The sequence below is a fragment of the Rhinoderma darwinii genome, chromosome 2 (genome assembly GCF_050947455.1).
Source record: "Rhinoderma darwinii isolate aRhiDar2 chromosome 2, aRhiDar2.hap1, whole genome shotgun sequence".
Lineage (NCBI taxonomy): Eukaryota > Metazoa > Chordata > Amphibia > Anura > Rhinodermatidae > Rhinoderma > Rhinoderma darwinii.
The window spans coordinates 189,760,349-189,784,622 of NC_134688.1; the positions used below are offsets into that span (position 1 = coordinate 189,760,349).

General features: G+C 43.7%; 1 protein-coding gene across 1 annotated transcript in view; it reads left to right on the forward strand.

Moving 5' to 3' along the window:
• Positions 1-24,274, forward strand: part of TMEM255B (transmembrane protein 255B) — an 82,039-nt gene that overhangs the window by 57,183 nt on the left and 582 nt on the right. Inside the window, exons 5-8 of the mRNA XM_075850331.1 lie at positions 7,075-7,155; positions 9,139-9,224; positions 14,714-14,873; positions 24,021-24,161. Of these exons, the coding sequence (XP_075706446.1) occupies positions 7,075-7,155; positions 9,139-9,224; positions 14,714-14,873; positions 24,021-24,161 (468 nt within the window). The remainder of the gene's footprint in view (positions 1-7,074; positions 7,156-9,138; positions 9,225-14,713; positions 14,874-24,020; positions 24,162-24,274) is intronic.

The following is a 24,274-nucleotide window of genomic DNA, read 5'->3' on the forward strand; positions in this document are numbered from 1 at the left end:
GGAGGATTGTTTTGCCGGAATCTCCGGCTCTGACAAGCTAATTTCTGTCACAGAGCTTGTCAGAGTCGGAAGCGAGTGAAAGGACAGTGAGAGGAAAGAACACTTGTTAAAAAAAAAACAAAAAAAAAAAAACAGCGATCTGCCCCTCTTGTGCCCACTGACCAGTGATCACCACCTTTGGTGCCCACTGGTTGTAAGATATATAATTATATAATTTCAGTCACCCACAGTGTTCTTCTGCCGTGTGATCTGTGCCCAGCTGTCACAGTACCTGGTCGCCATCACCCTGCTGTGTCCCTAGATTGACCACTGCCCGAGTTCCCTGTTAGGTAGCAATGCCACGTCTCATTAAGTTTTCCCCCTGGTAGGTAGGGTACGCTTACTTTTTGAATACAGCAGCGTTGCTGGTCGGTTCTCATTGCGCAGTTGAGAATAGCACGGTTTATTTTTTGTTAAAAAAAGTTTTTTAAAAAAAGTAAAAAAAAAATGTTAAAAAATTATAAAAAAAAAAAAGTTACAAAAAAACAGTTAGTTAGTTAGTAGCTGAACAAAATTATGGCCAAAAGAGTCTTCATAGCCGAGGAAGCGTGTGAGATGTTGTGTTCCGATACGGACAGCGCAAGTGAAGGTGAAGCACAGTTCGTGCTTTCATCTTCATCGAGTGACTCTGAGTCTGCACCCCCCCCCCCGTCGGCGCAGAAGAGCCGTAGGTCCTGCTCTGCCTGTGCTGACATGGGTAGCTGCAGACAATTATACCCCCCAGGTGCCTGAATTTACAGCCCCCTCAGGCATTCAAATTGACACTACGGATTTCAGCCCCATTGATTATTTTAAAGTTTTTTTTTCAGACACCCTTTTAGAATTAATTGTCCAGCAGACCAACATTTATGCGGAACAATTTATCGCCCAGAATCCCGACTCATTTTATGGGAGAGGCCAAAATTGGACCCCCACAAACGCAGTGTAATTGCGGAAGTTTTGGGGCTTATTTTTAAGATTTGGTCTCATAAAAAAGCCCAGTATTAGAGACTATTGGTCCCCTGATATTTTATATAATACCCCCCTTTACCGCACAGTAATGATAAGGATGCGATTCGAAGCCATCGTAAAGTTCCTTCATTACGATAATAGTCAGTGCCCACCCCCATAGGACCCACGTTTTGATAGGCTGTATAAAATAAGACCATTGATTGCCCACTACTCCCAAAGTTTTTCCCAAGTTTATACCCCCCAATAAAATATTTCGGTAGATGAATCATTGGTAAGCTTCAAGGGTAGACTGCACTTCAGGCAGTATCTACCCAATAAAAGAGCCCGGTACGGCATAAAACTGTACAAACTCTGTGAAAGCGCCACCGGTTACACTCACTCTTTTAGGGTTTATGAGGGGAAAGACTCCAAAATAGATCCCCCAGAATGCCCCCCCCCCTTCCTAGGAATTAGTGGAAAGATCGTATGGGATCTTATCCATCCTTTACTTGGCAAAGGATATCATCTTTATCTGGATACGTTTTACAACAGTGTCCAATTGCTAAAAGTTCTGACATCCAGATCCACATTGGCGTGCGGAACAATCCGCAAAAATCAGAAGGGCCTCCCCAAAACTTTGCTGGGTCAGATCCTAAAATTAGGAGAGAGCAGAGCTGTCTGCAGTGACGATCTGCTCCTCCTGAAGTATAAGGATAAAAGGGACGTCCTTATACTGACCAGCATTCAGGACAGCAGAGGCAGCCTAGTCCCTGTACTCGGATCCACCACCCAAGTTCCCAAACCATATTGTGCACAGGAGTACAACAAATATATGGGTGGCGTTGACCTGTCTGACCAGGTCATAAAACCATACAGCACCATGCGCAAGACCAAGGTATGGTATAAAAAGCTGTCTGTGCATCTTACACAGATGGCTTTATACAACGCCTTTGTCCTCTGCAGATATGCCGGCAGTGGGGATACGTTCCTGCAATTTCAGGAAAAGGTCATCAAGTTCCTGATATTTAATGACCAGGTAGGAGAGGGCAGTTCATCTGGTTCTTCCATCAGCACGATAATTCCCGGCCAGCATTTCCCCACAGAAATACCCCCACTGAAAAAAACAGAAACCCCCCAAAAAAATGCCATGTGTGCGCCAAGCAAGGCATTCGTAAGGACACCACATACCATTGTGCGACGTGTCCCACTCACTACACTACTTGAAAAATTCCTTGAGGGGTGTAGTTTCCCAAATGGAGTCACTTTTGGGGGGTTTCCACTGCACTGGTACCTTTTACAAATGCGACATGGTGCAGAGAAATCAATCCAGCACTCCAAAAGCTAAATAGCGTGCCTTCCCTTCAGAGTCCTGCCGCTTGCCCATGTAGCAGTTTATGACCACAAGTTCGGTATTTCCGTACTCTGGAGAAGTTGCTTTACAAATATTGGGGTGATTTTCCTCATTTATTTGTTGAAAAAATTAAACATTTTAAGGTAAAGCTACATCTTATTGGAAAATAATGTAATTTTTAATTTTCACTGCCCAATTCTAATAAAATCTATGAAACACCTGTGGGGTCAAAATGCTCACTACACTCCTAGATGAATTCCTCAAGGGGTGTAGTTTCCAAAATGGGGTATTTTGAGGGGGGGGGTTTCCTTTGTTTCGGCACCACAAGACCTTTTCTAACCTGACATGGTGCCTGAAATATAATCTAAGAAAAGGAAGGCTCTAAAATCCACTAGGTGCTCCTTTGCTTCGGAGGCTGGTGTTTCAGTCCATTACTGCACTAGGGCCACATGTGAGATATTTCTAAAAACTGCAGAATCAGGGCAATAAATATTCAGTTGTGTTTCTCTGGTAAAAAAAAAAAACAAAAAAAAAACCTTCAGTATTACAGGAAAAATGGATTAAATTTGAATTTCTGCAAAAAAAATGAAATTTGTAAATTTCCCCTCTACTTTGCTTTATTTCCTGTGAAACGCCTAAAGGGTTAAAAAAAAACTTTCTGAATGCTGTTTTGAATACTTTTAGGGGTGCAGTTTTTAAAGTGGGGTGATTTGCGGGGGTTTCTAATATATAAGGCCCTCAAAGCCACTTCACAACTGAACTGTTCCCTAAAAAAATTGGCTTTTGAAATTTTCTTGAAAATGTGAGAAATTGCTGCTAAACTTATAAGCCTTGTAACGTCCTAGAAAAATAAAAGGATGTTCAAAAAATGATGCCAATCTAAAGTAGACATATTGGAAATGTTAGCTAGTAACTATTTTGTGTGGTATAACTATCTGTCTTACAAGCAGATACATTTGAATTTAGAAAATGCTAATTTTTTGCAAATTTTCTCTAAATTTTGGTGTTTTTCACACAAAAATATTGAATATATCGACCAAATTTTTTCGCTAACATAAAGTACAATATGTCACGAGAAAACAGTCTCAGAATTGCTTGGATAGGTAAAAGCATTCCAGAGTTATTACCACATAAAGTAACACACGTCAGATTTAAAAAATGAGGCTCTGTCATTTGGTCCAAAAGTGGCTGCGTCCTTAAGGGGTTAATCCGAGCCACGTCCAGCATTACTCTCAGCTTTGGAGGACTATCGATATCCATTGAACATGCTATTGATTTCAGTGGGCTTCCTGTTATGTTTTCCTTGCAGCTAACAAATGGTTTTAGAGGTTCCCAGCAGCTGGAACCTTTATTATCAGCTTGCGCTTGTGGGGCCAGCTATCTGAAAAGGAGTTCTCCAAACCAGAACACATTCTAAAAAATCGTCATAATTACACATGCTTGTGGTTATTCCAATGTGCCCTGCAATATGTCGATGCATTTGTCTATTACTGCTTGACATATGGCGCTTGGGTATACCAGCTGGAAACGACATCACTTTTTTTTATATTAAGGATTATATGCCCTAGCAGGTTTCTGCTATAACTGTTAAGTTAAAGGGAATGTGTTGCTAGAAAAAAATGTATTTTTTTTTTTAGTTAAACAATTAGTGTATAGGTGATTAAACATTGTTCTAATTTTTTTTTATTTTTTTCACGAGTCAGGAAATATTATAAATTAGATTCTAATTTATAATATTTCCCAGTGCTGGTCACTAGATGGAGCAATTCCCAAAATTGCAGCATTGCATGTGGTAAAGCAACCACATTGCTTTATGCTGCAAAATTTGGGAAAACTCACTCGCTCTAGTGAGCTCTCAGAATCCCCCCCTCCTTTATCCTGGCTAGTGCCGGGAGAAACGAGGGGATTGAACGGTCAAACCTCCTACACTGTGTGTCGCCATTTTTTGAGCTAACACACAGTGTAGTTATTTAACATACACTAGTAAACACACAGTAAAACACTTACATACACAGAAATCACTTACCTGCTCCAGTCGCCGCCGCTCCCTCCAGTCCGTCCGCTCCGTCTGCTACCGCCGCTCCAAGTGCACAAGTCCGGAAGCCGCGACCGGAAGTAGTAATCTTGCTGTCCGGCCGCGACTTCCGGTCTACAGGAAAATGGCGCCGGACGGCGCACAGTTCAACTTGGACTGTGTGGGAGCTGCGCATGCGCCGTTCCCACACAGACGGCGTACACCATAGTGGATGGAACGGGCCCCGTTCGCATTCACTATGGGACTGTAGCTGCCGTACTCCTTGTCTGTATGTGTCGTTAATCGACACATACAGAAATGGAGAAAAAAATGGCAGCCCCCATAGGGAAGAAAAAGTTAAAAAATAAAAACATGTAAAACACAAACACACAAATAAATATAAAAGTTTTTAATAAAGCACTAAAATCAAACTGATGTAAAAAGTTTTTTTTTCGTGACACTTTTCCTTTAAAAAGAATACCCACACATGTGGTGGATTTGTTGCAAATTTTCCACAGCATTTCTGCAGCAAAATCCATAGGTGCTACGTGTGGCTTTTGCTGTGTACTTTCTACATTGTAAAAGGTGAAATCCATCGTGAACATCCAGAACAGAATGAGCATGCTCTGATTTCTGTCTGGAGAATGTTCAGCAGAATGTGGATGACAGTCTTCCACTGTGGATTTTCTGCCCGCAAACCAGGATGGAAAATCTGCAAAAAATCTGCCCTGGGCTGTTCCCCAAACTTGGGCCCCCCTTCCGCACCGACCGCCCTGCCGCGCCGTAACTATTTTTAACACTACCTTTTTGGGCAAGCATTAACAAATGGGTGATACGATTCCCCTTGTCACAGGGCTGTGTCCCTACATACTGTCAGTATCACACTGTGCAGGGTCACATCCTCCTGTCTATCAGTCCTGGACTGCAGAAAGACTTTTTGTGAAATACAAGGATTTCCTATAATAAACATGTCAGGAGAGGTGACAGATTCTCTATATATCTAGCGACTCACAGGTGACGACGTCTCAGATTCTAGTAGTTTTTTTTCTCTTTTCCTCTCCATCCGGTCCAGAGCTCATGACGACGTCTCTCGGCCATGACCCATTTCTGCAGAATTTTCCACTCAGATGTCTTCGACTCCTCACTTTTTCAACATTTCTACACCTATAAACGAAAATAAAATTATCATGGTGCCACATACTGTGCCCCTAAATATAATAGCACCAAACACTGTGCGCCTGAATATAATAATACCAGACACTGTAAAACACCACATACACACAGCCCCCTGTACATAGTGCCACAAACAGCCCCTGTAGATATTACACACCCCCTGTAGATATTACACACCCCCATAGATAGTACCACACACAGCCCCTGTAGATATTACACACCCCCATAGATAGCGCCACACACAGCCCCTTGTAGATATCAAACATCCCCCCGTAGAGAGCGTTACACACAGCCCCCTGTACAGTGATACACACAGCCCCTGTAGATATTACACACCCCCCATAGATAGCGCCACACACATCCCCTATAGCTAGCACCACACACATCCCCCATAGAGAGAGCGTTACATACAGCCCCCTATAGATAGCACCATACAACCCTCCCCTCTTGTAAATAGCGCCACAGAGGACCCCATGTAAAGAGCGCCACACACATACCGCTGTGGATAGGGCCACACAGCCCCCCCCCTTGTATATAGTGTCACACAGCCCTCCCCCTTTGTATATAGGGCCACACAGTGCTCCCCCTGGCATATAGGGCCACACAGAGCTCCCCGCCCCCTTGTATATAGTGTAACAGAGAACTCCCCCTTGTATATAGTGTCACAGAGCACCCCCCCTTTGTATAAAGTGTCACACAGTGCTCCCCTCCCCCTTGTATATATGCCCACACAGCGCTACCCTCCCCCTTGTATATAGGGCCACCCAGCACTCCCCCATTGTATATAGTGCAATGGAGAACCCCCCCTTGTATATAGTGTCACAGAGCACTCCCCCCCTCTCCTTGAATATATGCACAGCGCTACCCCCACCTAAAAAATAAATATATATTTTACTTACCTTGCTGCGTTCTCGTGGCGGCCGCTCAAGCTGGACGCATATGAAGCCTCTGGACTAGACGCATGCGCAGACCGGCGTGATGCAGTACCTCATCACGCCAGCCTGCGCAGGGAGTCTTCCCAGCGCCTGATAGGCTGCAAGCCTAATGTGGCCTGCAGCCTATAATATTCGTTTATATCTGAGGACTCAGATACAAATTAATGTGGCTGCCTCTTGCACCGGGGCCCCCTCCGGTGCTAGCGACGCCACCGGGCATGAGGGGGCCCATGCGGTCTTGTGCGGTTAGAAAGGGCCATAGACCCCCTGGGAGCCTTGGGCCCCGGGCGGCCACCCGAACCGCCCTAATGATAATCTGCCACTGAGTGTGCATGAGGCCTTAACCTCTTGTAGTTGTAACACTGCAACAAGTATGATCATTGACATGCATGCATGGTTTTAACAGGATCAGAACGTGGAAAAGGAGAAAATAGTGAAGGTTGTCAACCAAGAGAGGGTTGTATATTGTGTAGTGGTCAGAAACCTCTCTGGTGTACTGGAAAGAACATAGTGTAATAATCTGATAAAGTCCTCTTTCATTACTGCGCGTCCTGAAATATGTTCTGAAATCTAGAACATTTAGGATGTGTACCATGTTTGATCTAGATATTTGACTGGCTTTTTTTTTTTAGGAACCAAGACCTTTGTACACAGGAAGATGTAAGTTCTATGCAAGTGGATCAGGGCTTGCTTATGACACGCAACAGACAGAAGTAAGATCACATTTAAAACAATTACATTAAACTGGTATTCCTAGTAAAAATCCTAGTTGTCTAGAGTGGATAAAAGGTTAATAACTAATACCGTGTTTCCCCGAAAGTAAGACAGTGTCTTACTTTCTTTTTATCCCCAAAAGTGCCACTATGTCTTACTTTCGGGGTATGTCTTATATTGGAAAAAAATTGTCGAATTATTTATTTTTATTTTTTCACAAACTTTATTTAACTGTTTTACATTTTTTTTTTTAGTCCCACCAGGGGACTTCACTATGCGATGTGCCGATCGCATATATAATGCTTTGGTATACTTAGTATACCGAAGCATTATTGCCTGTCAGTGTAAAACTGACAGGCAACCTATTAGGTCATGCCTCCGGCATCGCCTAACAGGCAGATGCTGAAGGCAGACCTGGGGGTCTTTGTTAGACCCCCGGCTGTCATGGAAACCCGACGGCGACCCGCGATTTGTTTGCGGGGGCGCCGATCGGGTGACAGAGGGAGCTCCCCCCTCTGTCAAACACATTAAATGCCGCTGTCACTATTGACAGCGGCATTTAATGGGTTAAACTGCCGGAATCGGCGCGCGCTTCGATTCCGGCAGTTGCAGCAGGAGCCAGGCTGTGTATAACAGCCGTGCTCCTGCCGCTGATCGCGTGGGTACAGTCTCAGTACCCGCGCCATCACAGGACGGATATATCCGTCCTCCTGCGCGAACTAGCAGCTGCTGAGGACGGATATATCCGTCCTTCGGCGTTAAGGCGGCATTGACAAGTGCAGGGGACGGCGCGGTGACGTATGGAGAGGGGGGCGGCGCGGAAGTGGGCAGGAGGCGGCAATACCCCCGTGTTTCCCCGAAAGTAAGACATATGTCTTACTTTCGGGGTACGGCTTATATTAGCCGACCCCCCTGAAACCCCCGATACGTCTTACAATCGGGGGTGTCTTACTATCGGGGAAACACGGTATATCTGATGGTCTAGGTTGGTACAGAGTTGAACTGTAATATTTTTATTGGCTATGGGTTAATATCAAATCTTCATGGTAGGCAAGACGTAAATTCCTGGTGGTTTAAGGGGTTAATGATATATGTAGCGGTCTAGGACATTAATTGGAGATTTACAGAGCTCCAAATCCTCTGCATCCCTTCACACAGCCATAGGGTTAAAGGTGTTTTCCCAACTTACATATATGGCATATCCACATAAATGCACACGATACCATAAATGTCTGGAATCCCGATCTATCGAGAGAATGGGGACCCCATTCTGTAAGCCAAGACAATCTGCATTCAGCTAGAGATTGTGCCTGCCACCTCTACATTCATTCTTCTCTTAGGAGAATGGAGGCTGAGGCAGCAACATCTAATAGGGTGGAAAAAAAAACTTTAAATTATAACGTTATCTCGTCTGCCGCCCCCACTACATACAAAATTTGTAAACTCAATACTAGGTGTAAAAATATGTATGTAGCTCCCCCATCAAGCAGAATAAAACGTCATCCTATAACCCTATGGCGATGTGGCTGATTCTCAGAAGCCGCGCTGTTCCTGCACATAAGAGTTTCCCCTAAACTTCTGGGCGACATAACAGCTGCTGTGACTGCTACGGCTCGTGGTAATTGGGGTACAGAGAGATGAGGTGTAGAGAGTTGTTTAAGGAAAGGCAGAGCGTTGTTTTCACTGTGCCAGCCGGTGACATGGAAAAAGCACTGTGTGAGGACCTCACCAAACAAGTCTCCATATCTCAGCTTCCTGGACCCCAGTGATGTCATTTAGGGGAATAGAATATTTGGGGTAGCTGCTGTCGAATCTGACTTTTTTGAGTCTTTCAGTGAAGTATAAGTCTGATAATCTGGAATCATTGCTAGTGAATACTAGATTAAAGAAATGGTCACCTAATTTGTGGAGAAAAGAGTATAGTCATGAAATGTTTCAGGTAATATTCTGATAAACGTGGTTTTGTTTTTTGTCCTCTACAGGTAACATGCTCTACTGGAAGTAGCCGATGTCCGCTAAGAATAAGGACTCACACATGTTATTGCTGTGACCTCTATGACTGTGACAAGTATGAAAGTAATTTTTTATTAGTCTCCAGCATAATTTTCATTAATAAAATCAATAACAATAGGTTTTCAGGGGCACAGTGAGCTAGCCAAAAAGATTGGTTCACCTTTAATTACTGTAATAAATGTATTTACTGCATACTGCAAAAAACATGCACTGCTAGAACAAGATGCAAAAGGATACCTATACAGTTGGAACAGGTTGCCAGTCACTTGCAATGTAAAAAAACAAAACAGTATGTGCCTGAATACTGTTTTTTGGCATAATTTCCTAGCAGTACAGATGTAGCCAAATCTATCTTGACTGATAACTTGCTGTAGCGTGATACCACACAACAAAAGCCATTGAAAAAGTAAAGTGAAAGTTTCTTGCCCCTGTACATTTAGTGCGTTAAGATAAATATGAATAAATCTGTACATGCTTGTTTTTTTGCAGTATGCCTCAACCGTACGGTTAAAAACCTAGTGTGAACGTAGCCTTAAAGTCGTATAACATTGTTTGATGCAGTTGTGAAGATTAACGCAAGCGAACAGAGTTTTAGAAAATATTTCTAAAAACACAGCAACCAGATGCTTGATAATAGTCAGTAGGACAATATATTTTATACACAATGGGGCAGATTTACTAAGGGTGCGTTCACATGTCAGTTGCATAGATGCAAAAATGTATCAGTTGCCATCAGGCTTTCTCACGATTTTTACTACAAAACCATCAGTTGTCATCAGTTTTTACCACAATGATCCACAAAATGGTAGTCTAGGCTCTGAAAATGTGCCCGTGTTTATAGTGCCACACGCCCCCTGTAGATAATACTGCAGTGCCCTCTGTAGATAGTGACACACCCCTCTGTAGATAATGCCACGGTTCCCTCTGTAGATAGTGCCACACCCCCCTGTTGATGCCAGTTCCCTCTGTAGATAGTGCCACACCCTGTTTATAGTGCCACACATGCCCCTGTAGATAATGCCGCAGCACCCCCTGTACATAATGCCACAGTACCCCATGTAGATAATGTTGCACCGCCCCCTTGTAGGTAGCGCCACACAGGCCCCTTTGTGGGCAGCGTTACACAGCCCACAGACCTCTTGTAGGTAGCGCCACACAGCCAACAGTCTCCTTGTAGGTAACGCCACACAGCCAACAGTCCCCTTGTAGGTAGCGTCACACAGGCCCCTATGTAGGCAGCGCTACACAGCCCTCTTGTAGGTAGCGCCACGCAACGAAGCCCTCTTGTAGGTAGCGCCACGCAACACAGCCCCCTTGTAGGTAGCGCCACGTAACACAGCCCCCTTGGAGGTAGTGCCAAACAGCCCCCTTGTAGGCAGTGCCACACAGCCCCCTTGTAGGTAGTGCCACACAGCCCACATGTAGCTAGCATGCCCTCCCCCTTCCTGTAGATCGCGCCACTTTAGCTCCCTGAAGGAGCGAAATCCCCCTTTGGCCGGGGATTCCGCTGCTGGAGCGCTCCCCTTCATGTCTCTGTCCATATATGGACAGTGACATCAGGGGCAACTCCTGAAGCAGAATCCATGTACACAGCGTTGCCAAACGCTGTGACCAGGGATTCCACTCCAGGAGAAGCCCCTCTCTGTGTCCATTTATGGACAGTGACGCCACTGGCTTATCTTGGAGTTGAATCCCCGGTCACAGAGTCGGCAACGCTGTGGACGGGGATTCTGCTTCAGGAGTTACCCCTGATGTCACTGTCCATATATGAACAGAGACATTAAGCGGAGCGCTCCAGCAGTGGAATCCCCGGCCACACGGGGATTCCGCTCCTTCAGAGAGCTACAGTGGCGCTAGTAGATAGCAGAGCAGGGAGATTCCTCCCTGCTCTGCTATATTGGCTTCACTACCGCTGTAACAGCGGCTTAAAGCGGCGCCGCCAGCCATGGGGGGGTCCCGTCCCCCGTCCAGACCGGCGCACTCATGCCCAGTGTCGCCGCTATGGCTGCTACAGCGGCAGCGATGCCACTGAGTGAAGAAGCGGCCGTGTGGAAAGGCAACTGCTGAGTCGCCAGGCCCGGGTGCTTCTGAAACAAGCAGGGGAAGGGAACCAGCACAGCACCCATTCCACCTGCTGGGATGATGCGCCATGTGCAATGGTACAGGTCGTACACCGCTAAGGCCGGCCCTGGGTGGGAGGGTAGTCGTCAGGGTCTCCACCTGGAGCGGAATCCCCGGCAATGCTATTACCGGGGATTCCGCTCCAAGCTCACATTTACCTTCCCGCCGGGTGCTGCCAGAAGGTGGATGCGGCAGCACCCGGTGTTCATCCGGCCACCATTAACATAGATAGGATACGGCGCCGGACCTCCCTGGGAGCCGGAACCAAAAACTATGCAGGTAACGTTTTTTTAGATCCGGCTCCCAGGGAGGTCAGGCGCCGTACGGCGCCACAACTGATGTCCTCCGTGCCAGAACAGATCCCATAGAAAACTATGGGATCCGTTTTAGCATCAGTTTGTCTCCGGCTTTTCTTCAACACGCCGGAGATAAACTGAAGCGGACGCCGGACATATGTGAACGGCCCCTCAGATGTCAAAAATGTATACAGAATAAACCGAGACCAGTAGACCAGGCAGTCTGAGGATGCACCTCATTTATGAGAGTGGTGCATGCTGAATGATAAATTTAGTGCCTCTTGCTGGATACTTTTTCTGCCTCTGGCTTAGTTTGACACATTTTAAGGCACGCCGCCTTCCCCACTAAGCCACGTCCCTTTTCTAGATACTTTAAAAAAATAAAAGTGTCTAGTGAGGCACAAACATCTGCTCTTAAAGAGGCTCTGTCACCAGATTTTGCAGCCCCTATCTGCTATTGCAGCAGATAGGCGCTGCAATGTAGATTACAGTAACGTTTTTATTTTTAAAAAACGAGCATTTTTGGCCAAGTTATGACCATTTTTGTAGTTATGCAATTGAGGCTTGCAAAAGTCCAAGTGGGCGTGTATTATGTGCGTACATCGGGGCGTTTTTAATACTTTTACTAGCTGGGCGCTGACACGAGAAGTATCATCCACTTCTCTTCAGAACGCCCAGCTTCTGGCAGTGCAGATCTGTAACGTCACTCACAGGTCCTGCATCGTGTCGGACACATCGGCACCAGAGGCTTCAGTTGATTCTGCAGCAGCATCGGCGTTAGCAGGTGAGTCGATGTAGCTACTTACCTGCAAACGCCGATGCTGCTGCAGAATCATCTGTAGCCTCTGGTGCCGATGTGTCCTCGCTCGTCTGACACGATGCAGGACCTGTGAGTGACGACACAGCGTGATCTCTCGAGAACACGCTGTGTCTGCACTGCCAGAAGCTGGGCATTCTGAAGAGAAGTGGATGATACTTCTCATCAGAACGGCCAGCTAGTAAAAGTATTAAAACCACCCCGATGTACGCACATAATACACGCCCACTTGGACTTTTACTTTTAAACACACCCACTTGGACTTTTGCAAGCCTCATTTGCATAACTACAAAAATGGTCATAACTTGGCCAAAAATGCTCGTTTTTTAAAAATAAAAACGTTACTGTAATCTACATTGCAGCGTCGATCTGCTGCAATAGCAGATAGGGGCTGCAAAATCTGGTGACAGAGCCTCTTTAAAAGGAGTCTAAAAGTAAAATGTGTCAAAATGCGCCAAAATGTGGCATATTTTCAACACATTATAGACGAAGACACAGTAGTAAATCTGCCCCAATGCGCTTACGTTTGTAGCCTTTTAGGCCCCATTGGCGACTTTTATATAATATGCCATGAATGTCTGATAGTTGAGAGGACATATAACATATCCAAAACGGAATAAATACCACAAAAGTATACCATATGTACCGTGAAAAAATAGAAATACTTTATTGCAATAATCATAAGAACATATTGACCATCAAAAGTTAAAAAACAATTACACAGACAAATTAAAAAATAGTGTGGAGATACGATGAAGACTACACAATTAACATGCTAGCACCATATAGACATCATGTGATGCGGTAATGTACAGAAGACTAAGTTCAAAACAGATGTGTGCAATGAAAGTAGTATCATAGGGCAACAAGCCACAGATGAACTACACAAATAATCAGTGACACAAGAGATTATCCAGAAGTATATAGTTATAAGTTCAATATATGATTATATAGGTCAAAAAAACAGAATCACCCAATCTAAAGGAAAAGAGAACTGTACCGACCCGTTGATTGCATGGCGAGTCAAATAACCTATCTCCACACGCAACGCCCCGCCGTGCGTTTCGCCGTCAGCTTTCTCAAGGGGTACTGACTGATGGGATAGTAGTCATTATAAATATAGGACGTGATGGGAGGAGATTCAAAAGACATCCAATAAACATACTTTTATGTTTATTGGATGTCTTTTGAATTTTCCTTCCATCACGTCCTATATTTATAATTACTATCCCATCAGTCAGTACCCCTTGAGAAAGCAGACGGCGAAACTTGTCGGGGCGTTGCGTGTGGAGATAGGTTATTTGACTCGCCCTGCAATCAACGGGTCGGTACAGTTCTCTTTTCCTTTAGATTGGGTGATTCTGTTTTATGACCTATATAATCATATATTGAACTTATAACTATATACTTCTGGATAATCTCTTGTGTCACTGATTATTTGTGTAGTTCATCTGTGGCTTGTTGCCCTATGATACTACTTTCATTGCACACATCTGTTTTGAACTTAGTCTTCTGTACATTACCGCATCACATGATGTCTATATGGTACTAGCATGTTAATTGTGTAGTCTTCATCGTATCTCCACACTATTTTTTAATTTGCCTGTGTAATTGTTTTTTAACTTTTGATGGTCAATATGTTCTTATGATTATTGCAATAAAGTATTTATATTTTTTCATGGTGCATATGGTGTACTTTGTGGTATTCATTCCATTTTGGATATGTTATGTCATCACGTATATTTATAGGTATTCATTCTTGTCTTTTGATACGTGCGGACGCCTTATTCTTGACGTTTGTCTAGGGTCTATATTTGCATAGGTATTTAATGTCTGATAGTTGCAGGTCCGACCACTTGGTCCCACACCCATCTCCAGAATGGGGGTCTGAGACCCCCGTCCCGCCACATTTAGATGGATAATGAATAAAGGTGGCCGTGTGGCTCTCTATTCATTATCAAGGTGGCTTGGCTGTTTCTGTAACGCTCATAAGAATGAATAAAGATAGCTGCTCACATGCTCGAACCATCTTCATTCATTATCCGCCTGGATGTGGCAACCGCCTCACCAGACAAGACAGGAGTCAACTGACCTCCATTCTGAAGATAGATGCGGGTACAGCCCTGAAATCTAAACCGATCAGACATTTATGACATATTAAGTGAATATTCCATAAATGTTTCAGTTACGAATAACCCTTTTAACATAGTAGAGGAGGAAAAAGTTGAGTACAAAGTTAAATATAGTAAATTGCTTATTTTATGGGAGCGCAAAACTGCATCCTTGACCTTTCTTTCTTGATTTTGACAGCTCAGATGACGCCACCAGTTATTATGAATTTGTAGGTGTGAACAGCTGCCAGGACGTTGTTCATTTATACAGACTGCTGTGGACATGCACGATCCTTAATATTGTGGGCCTGTTCCTTGGCATTGTTACTGCTGCTGTTATTGGAGCTTTTAAAGACCTGGTAGGTCTTCAATTAGATGCCATCAAACATATTTTTCTATAAATCACAGATTTCCTGTGGTGCCAAATTATTTAAAAAAAATTAAACATTGTTTTACTTAAAAAGGGCTGTCTCGTTGCAAAACCCCAGTATCAATGACCCTATTGGGCAGGATTCACACCACGGATTTGTCTGCAGCACATGCTCCTTTAAAACATGTGGATTCTGCAGCGATATCCGTGGCGTAAAATTAAGTCAGTCACCTGTGAATTAAGCCTAAGGGCATTCTGAATTTACAAAGGGGAATCCCCCCATTCAGGACCTCCATCAACTTGTAGCCACTCTGCTTCAGCTAAGAGAATATCTTTCTCTGCAGGACCTAGAATGTCCTTGTATTACACAAACAGCCCATTTCTATGATGACCGTTCAAAAGGGTTTTCCAGATCATTGATTGCCGATCCTTAGGACAGGTCATCAATATCTGATTGGCGGGAGTCCGACTCCTGGGGCCCCAACGCTACGGCGAGTGCTGCGGCCTCTTCATTGTTTATCAGGAACAGCACCATACATTCGGTAGTGGCAGTGCCTGGTACTGCAGCTCAGTCCCATTCACTTGAATGGTATTGAGCTACAGTATCAGACACAACCACCACCAAATGTATGGAGCTGTGCCTAGTAAATGATGAAGTCATTAATATCAAATTTGTGATATTGCCAGGTTCCCCCCACAGATTACAGAGGATTGCTTGTGGTCCCAGCAGTAGAATATCCTGCGATCAGCTTATTTTCTGGGGACTCTAACAAAAAAGGATTGTCCAAGGCGGATAACCCCCTTTATGAGAATAAAGAGTTTAAACATATAGCAGTTGAACATAGAATACATTCAAGCACATTTACTCTGCAGAATGCTAGTACACAATTATCATTCACATGAAGTGCAAATAAAACAGGTGGCACAATAAATTTGGAGTCTGCGCTACAAAACTGGAGCATCTGCATTGATAAATCTCCCAAAGTATGTCTGCATTGTGATAACATTATGGCATAGGATCAAATGCTGTCCGATTGTTTAAAAGGCAAATAAAGAATATAATGAATGCTACTAATAAATAATGCTTGCGCTAGTAAGCAATGCTGAGGTTTTTAGGAAGGTCAACCATCACAGGAATTTTTGGCAGTGAATTGCAAATAGGGCACCCCAACTTTACTATCAGAATCAGATCTGCAAATTGAACTCTAGAGAAAGTTGTCTGTAAATAAACTATTGTTTGAAAAGCCACACACCAGACCTCATGATTTATAGTGATCCTTGGGCTACTGTATGGAGGAATACTTAACATTCCAAAACCCTGACAATGGAAGATATTCAGGTTGGTGCTTACAATAGCCACATCCTATAGATTCTACATTTACAGCTTAAATTTGGAACCAACATTTCAGAAAAAGTATCCTTTACCTACGGAGAACAGTGGAAATTAGATTTAAATGTGATTTTGCAAATACTGTACCAGTGCCACTGGGTAAAAGCAGAAATATTTTGCTATTAATGTGTTACCTATATACATGTGAGGACTATCATCATCATCATATAGCGTAGTAACCGAGGTGGATTTATGTGTCTTATGTTTGTGGCCTTCGTGTATAAGTTACTCAATTTCAGTTTGTATGCATGGTATATTCATACATTTGTTTTTTTAATGACTGTCATCATTCAGCATACATATGTTCATGCATTGTGATAAAGATTATAGTTCAGAATATGCACAAAGATAAGATTATTTCGTTCCGTTAATGATTCAAATTTACTGCCTGTAGTAGAACGATTAAAATAATGTTTAATTGATAATAATAAAAATGGGCTATCCTAGCCCTAGTTTCAATAGAACAGGCTCAGTTAAGGTGGTCAGTAATGAAGAGAGGAAAACTCGTGTGCTAACGATATTCCAAACACCGAGCAAAACCTCTCCACTTATAGTATACTGCACTGACACACCTCACTGACATAGGAGACAGTCCAACGCGTTTCCGTGCCACTAATACATGTGACACATCATCAGGGACTCTCAATTCGGTTTATTAAATTGTATATTCTATTACTGCCGTTCAGCACAGTTGTGTGCCAAATTGAACCTCACGGCGCGTGTCCGGCACTAATGCATTGGCCGCACACGCGCCGGCGAAGTTCCGGTCTATTTGACAGGCCTAAGCCCACCCATTCAACTGACGTAGCTACAACCCGGCACCAACCCACAGTGAACACGTCAAAAATGACGTTGCAGGAGAGGTGCCGAGCCTCCAAAGCAGCAGCCAATCAGCTTTCATTTGAACGCTACAGCGTCCCACGTTGCCTAGGAGATCTCCAGGCGAATCAGTATAGCTGGTGAGTGAATACACGACTCAGTGCAGATGCAGTTTAAGACAAAGAGAACAAAAACAAAGCATCAGAAACACCATATAGTTTTAAAGGTAATTAATATGTAGAAGTTTTGCGCGTATAGAATAAGTAAATAGACAGTATCAGACCGCTAAATACATTTCCATGATGGGATACATGTCAAATTGCCGCTGAAAAAACGCATACCAAACCGCATGTTTGCGCATGATCATGAAAGAACATTTTTGCATCCCATACTGTAAGGATCACCTGTATTCACCATACGTGACACGAGAAAAAGCACTACACACAGCATCTAGTTGGTTTGTATTATCCTATACTAGATAAGATTGATTAGTTGTACAATAAGTGTTTTACCATCTATTCGCTTACCAAACCCAATAACAAGATGCTTTGAGGTAGATACAAGTTTCAGTAGTAATAATGACCCTACACGCAAGGAATTCGGTTAGATATAGTATAGGTCCTCCGCAAAAGATTGCATTAGGCCATACGTAAATAAACTGGAAACAGCGACCCGTGGAACAAATCCACAGATATCACCCAAACGGTATGATTTAACACTAGAGTAGATGTCAGAGTATTACTATAGGAAGCATGCATAAGAAATCTGTTCATTTAGACCTAGGGGACAAATGGTTTGAAGACGATGGATCCATTGCGCTTCTTTTTGCATAATCCTTTTATCAATGTCACCGCCTCTTAGTGTCTGTCTAATACATTCCACCCCTTGAAATTTGAGGTTTGAAGAGTCACCACCATGACACTCCCAGACATGGCGGGACACTGAGGTATCTTCTTGTCGCCTAACGTCCCCAACATGCTCTCTAATCCTCCTTCTAAATTCCCTTTTAGTTTTCCCTACATATTGCATTTTACAACCGCAGGTAATTAAGTAGACCAGCCCCTCGGTTTTGCAATTAATGTAGGACCTGTTTTCAAAGCTTTTCCCCGTAACGGTACTCGTAAACTTATTGCTGCATAGTATGGACTCACAGGCTTTGCAGGATCCACATCTATAACTTCCTTTAAGGCCACGATTCAGCCAGGTACCAACAGGGTCCTGGATCTTTAGATGGCTGTGAACTAACCGATCCTTGACATTGCATCCACGTCTATAGGTAATAAAGGGGAAAGATTATAGTTCACCAACATTACAAGTGATCCTCAGTTGCCACAGTCACTGGGAATCACACATACATATACTGTGTATGTATATATATATATATATATATATATATATTTATTTTTTTTTTAAATATATTACATACTACGTAATGTATGTGTGTCCCCTCTCCTGTTTGCTGGAGAATAACCCAAACCACTATAGTTTTCGATGCATATTAGTAAGGCCTCATTCACACGGCAGGGTTTCCCGGCCGGGTGCCGGCCGTTCATAAATCGGCCGGCACCCGGCTGCATTAGGAATAATAGACCCCTAATGGGGCTATTCACACGGCCGATTTTTTGACGGCCGGGAAAACCGCCCGTCAAAAAATAGGACATGCTCTATTTTCGCCCGGGTACCCGGCCGCCCGGCTCCCATAGAAGTCTATGGGGCCGGGTAATACCCGGCCATCACCGGGATGTGTCCCGAGTGACGGCCGGGTTTTCCGGCTCTTGCGCTCTATCTCCTCCTCCTCACAGCGCAGAGTGCATGTGAGGAGGAGGAGTTGATGCCATTCTGACGAATGGCATCGCTGTACACGGTGTGGCAGGGCCGGGGTGTACAGCAGGTGGAAGGGAGCGCTGCGCTGGCTCCCTTCCCCTGCTTGTTAAAAGCGCCCTGGCCCGGCGACACCTTTGATGGCGCTGCTAGCAGCTGCAGCAGCTGCTGCTGCTGCTACTACTGTAGCGACGCCACTATAGCAGAGCGGGGAGGTATCTCCCCGCTCTGCTATGTGCTAGCCGCACTTTAGCTCCTTGAAGGAGCGGAATCCCCGTGTGTTCGGGGATTCCGCTCCTGGACAGAGCGCTTGATGTCTCTGTCCATATCTGGGCAGTGACATCAGGGGAAACTCCTGAAGCGGAATCCCCGAACACATGGGGATTCCCCTTCAGGAGTTGCCGATGATGTCACTGTCCGGATCTGCCCGGCCCGGCACGGATGCATAACTTTATGCAAACCGGCCGGGCAGAATGGCCGATTTTACCGGCCGGCACTCGGGCTCGGACGCGACCCGGTCGTGTGAATCCCGCCTAAAGAGAAAAATAACTTTCTATGCTACTCCTGATGATGTGGAAAATGGAAGTAAGATACAGGGTTACAGGGGCGGGACAAGGGGTTGCCAGTATTAAATAGGCAATTCATGGATTTTAAAAAAAAAAGAAAAAAAAAAAAAGAAAAAAAAATACTCCCCCCCCCCCACCACCGAATGTTCTACCTTTACATTTTTAACCAGTGTCCCCTTGGGAAATGTGCGACAGGGGACAATTGAATTAATGATAGTCTATCGCACAGCGATCATGCTGAGATTTAGAGACCTGGGGGGGGGGGGGGGGGTCACATTAAAACAAAAACACTGCCTTGACCAACAAAGCTTGTCCCGCCCCGGAGTTATTTCTGCCCTTCTTCTGGTCGATGTACAATTATAGTAAATATCTTAATAGGAAGAAGCAGTTTAAAAACAAAATACACTTTAAATGGGACTGAAATTCAGCCTATAAAAACCTGACTGAAGATCATCATCATCATCATCCCATTACCATGCAGTTAGTAGGTGTTTAGATAAGGGTATGTGCACACGATAGCAGGCATTTACGTCTGAAAAGACACTGTTTTCAAGAGAAAACAGCTGCCTCGTTTCACACGTAATTGCTCCTCCTCACATTTTGCGAGGCTTCTCTGACAGCCGTAAATCTTGAGCTGCCCTGCACTTCTTTTGACGAGGCTGTATTTTTACGTGTCGTCATTTGACAGCTGTCAAACGACGACGCGTAAATGACAGGTCGTCTGCACAGTACGTCGGCAAACCCATTCAAATGAATGGGCAGATGTTTGCCGACGTATTGTAGCCCTATTTTCAGATGTAAAACGAGGCATAATACGCCTCGTTTACGTCTGAAAATAGGTCGTGTGAACCCAGCCTAACCGTTTACAGATCGAATCTTCACTAACTAGTTTTACAAAAACCACACACCGCTGACTTTCTGTGCGGATTTGAAAGCAAACCTGCAGCTTAATACGCATGCATTACATGTGGATTTTGACACACAGATTTTACATGTATTACAAAGGGTTAAATCCACGGTGAAAATCTGCAACAGAATGGACATGATGCACATTAGAAAACCTGCAACATGCCCTCAATTCCACGTAGGATTTTTTCCACTAAATATAAATGGGGTTTTTAAAACCCATCCACATGTATTGTACTGTAAATTGCTGCGGTTATTAGGGTTTGTTCACACGGCCTATTTACGGACGTAAATCGGGCGTTTTTGCCCCGAATTACGCCCGAAAATAGCGCCTCAATAGCGCTGACAAACATCTGCCCATTGAAAGCAATGGGCAGACGTTTGTCTGTTCACACGAGGCGTATATTTACGCGCCGCTGTCAAATGACGGCGCGTAAATAGACGCCCGCGTAGAAGAAGTGACCTGTCACTTCTTTGGCCGTAATTGGAGCCGCTATTCATTGACTCCAATGAATAGCAGCACTAATTACGGCCGTAATTGACGCGGCGTTCAAGCGCCTGCACATGCCGGTACGGCTGAAATTACGGGGATGTTTTCAGGCTGAAACATCCCCGTAATTTCAGCCGTTACGGACCCCCGCCGTGTGAACATACCCTTAGTGTGGAATCCGCATTAAAAATCTGCAGCAATTTGGCATAGTGTGAATTCACCCTAAAGATTCAGAAAGCTCTTTTAGCTCTCAATGTTAGTTTAGATCTACTGTATCGGGGTCCTGCACATGTTTAATAAAATATGGAGTTGTTCATTGACTTAAAGATGTCTAGCTATATCATTTTGTTAACCTGACAAAGCCTTGTGATGTCATTTTCGGTTAAAGAGGCTCTGTCACCAGATTATAAGTGCCCTATCTCCTACATAATCTGATCGGCGCTGGAATGTAGATCACAGCGGTGGTTTTTATTTTGAAAAACGATCATTTTTGAGCGAGTTATGAGCAATTTTAGATTTAGTTTCTTAATGCCCAACTGGGCGTGTTTTTACTTTTAACCAACTGGGTGTTGTAAAGAAGTGTATGAGGCTGACCAATCAGTGACCAATCAGTGACCAATCAGTGACTAATCAGTGTCCTACACTTCTCATTGTTCCAGCCCAGCATGATCCACAGCACAGTGTGATTTCGCAGTGAAAGAAGCTGGGCTGGAACAATGAGAAGTGTAGGACACTGATTGGTCACTGATTGGTCAACCTCATACACTTCTTTACAACACCCAGTTGGTCAAAAGTAAAAACACGCCCAGTTGGGCATTAAGAAACTAAATCTAAAATTGCTCATAACTTGCTCAAAAATGATCGTTTTTCAAAATAAAAACCACTGTTATCTACATTCCAGCGCCGATCAGATTATGTAGGAGATAGGGCATTTATAATCTGGTGACAGAGCCTCTTTAACTTCGATTGTTTTAAAGGGAATGTATCGTGAATTCAAGATTTGTTTAATTAAATATAAAGCCTAATTCCACCACAAAAACTCCTATACGAGCCTAACAATCCCCCTCACTCCATGCACATTACCACCTTTTTTTCCCAGTTATCCTCATTACATGTCCTGCCAACTTAGCCCAAGGCTGGGAGCCATCTTCCACCTGTCTTCATGAGTGGAGCCTCCCAGGCCTCTATTTCAATAATTGTCTGTGACCAGGACAGGTAGGACTGTTAGGCCCTGTTCACAAAGAGTTTTTTTCCGTGGCAAAAATTGCGGCAAAAAATGGCCGAAATTGACTCCCATTAATTTAAATATGAGGTGGAGGCGGTTTTTTTTTTTTTAACGCAAGCAAAAAAAAAAAGCAAGATGCTCTATCTTGAGGCGTTTTCCGCCTCAAAAACCCTATTGAAATCAATTGGAGACGGAAATAAACACGTTTTGAAGCGTTTTTCGGCAAAAACGCTTGCGGTTATTCCATCTTTCTGTTGAAGAAATAGATTTGAAAAAACCTCCAAAAATTGCGGCAAAAAACGCGTGTGGTGCAAAACCACTTCAAAGAAACCAGAGCTGATTTTTCCAGGCAGAATTTTCTACCTGCAAAAAACTCCATGTGAACTAAAGAGACTAAACTCTGTGGTGAATGAAACAGGAAGTGATGTCATTTAAATGACAGAAGCAGTCAGTTACATGATTCACGCAAATGGATTGGTCACTGAATTTAGGCTTAAAGAGGTTAACCTGTAGATCCAGTTTTAAAGTCAGTAGCAGGGCAGCGGATAGCATAAAATAATAAACTAGCAGATACTCACCCCCTGAAGTGCCCCCGCCGTTCATTGGTTGGTGGCACCGTAGCAAATCGTTGGCATGTAACAGCCGAAGGAGCTTCTAGAACCAGAGCAGTGGAAAATGACACTTCAGTGCAGGAGCATGGGACACTTCAGGGGGTGAGTGATTATCTGCTAGATTAATGTTATGCCATCTCCTGCCCTGCTGCAAGTTTTAAAAAAAAATTCCCAGACAACCCCTTTAATGTACGGTGGTAGCCAAGTTTATCTTGACCTTGATAACTTGCTGCAGCGTGATTTCACGCAACAAAAGCCATTGAAAAAGTCACGTTAAAGATTCTTGCTACTGTATTCAATGCATTAACTCAAGATAAAGATGGCTACATCTGTATATAGGAGAAATTTTATTTTTTTATTAAAATGTAGCTATTTGTTTTATTTTTTTAAATATTTCTGGCAGCCGTCATGTTGGAGATACACACTTCCTACCTGTATTGTCTGTGTAGACAGCACAGTGGGGTGTGTGCCTTATGAAAGCTTTAATAAATAGGAGTTAAAAAAAAACAAAAACAATTTACATTTTTATCCCATTAATTACAGGAATATATGGAGGGCACTCATGCTTTTATGGGGGCATTCTGGGAGTTCTAGGAACAGTCTGGCTGGGGCGCTCTGCTTTTTTGAGTGTGCTTAAGTTAAGGTACCCATTCAAGTGAATTGAGCTAAGATGCAATACCAGAAACAGAACATGGATAAGAATGGCGCTATTTCTGAGAAAAAAAAGTAAATGCAGTAAACCTGAAAAGTGAACTGGAATGACTCTGCATATTTATTTATTTATTTTTAGATATAAAGTCACCAAAATTGCTAAGAAAATACATTTATAATAAAAACCTGATTTAAATAATGTAAATGTCTGATGATACATTCCCTTTAAGGTTATGTTCACACTGAGTTTTTTTACAGGCGGAATTTCTGCCTCAAAATTCCGTTTGGAAGTTCGAGGCAGATTTTCCTCTGCCTGCACGCCGATTTTTGCGGCGTTTTTCGCCCGCGGCCATTGAGTGATGCGGGCATAAAACGCCGCTAAATACGCTTTCTCTGCCTCCCATTGATGTCAATGGGAGGTCAGAGGCGTAAACGCCCGAAGATAGGGCATGTCGCTTCTTTCTCCCGCGAGACTGTTTTACCGCTCGCGGGAAAAAGACGCCTCCGCCTCCCATTGAAATCAATGGGAGGCATTTTCGGGCCGTTTTTGATTAGTTTTGCGACGCGGTTTCCGCGTCAAAAAACTCAGTGTGAACATAGCCTAAGAAGTCACAGAAATCTGTTCTTCAGAGTAACATTTTCTATTCTGTCTTCCAGGCACCAGTTTCACAACACAACTTTAATTCTCCTCCACCACAGATTCTATACAACCCAGCTCAACAGATACTAACCTACACTGGGTTTTGTTCTCCTACATCCTCTCTCCCTTCCTATGCTTCATACCCCCTTCCCCTGCAGGTAATTCCTGTAAATTACTACCTGCCATTGATCACTGTCTTTGAAACTACTTAGACGAAAGTTTTTTTTTTTACATAATCTGAAACTTATTTTCTACTGCCATAAATAGCTTT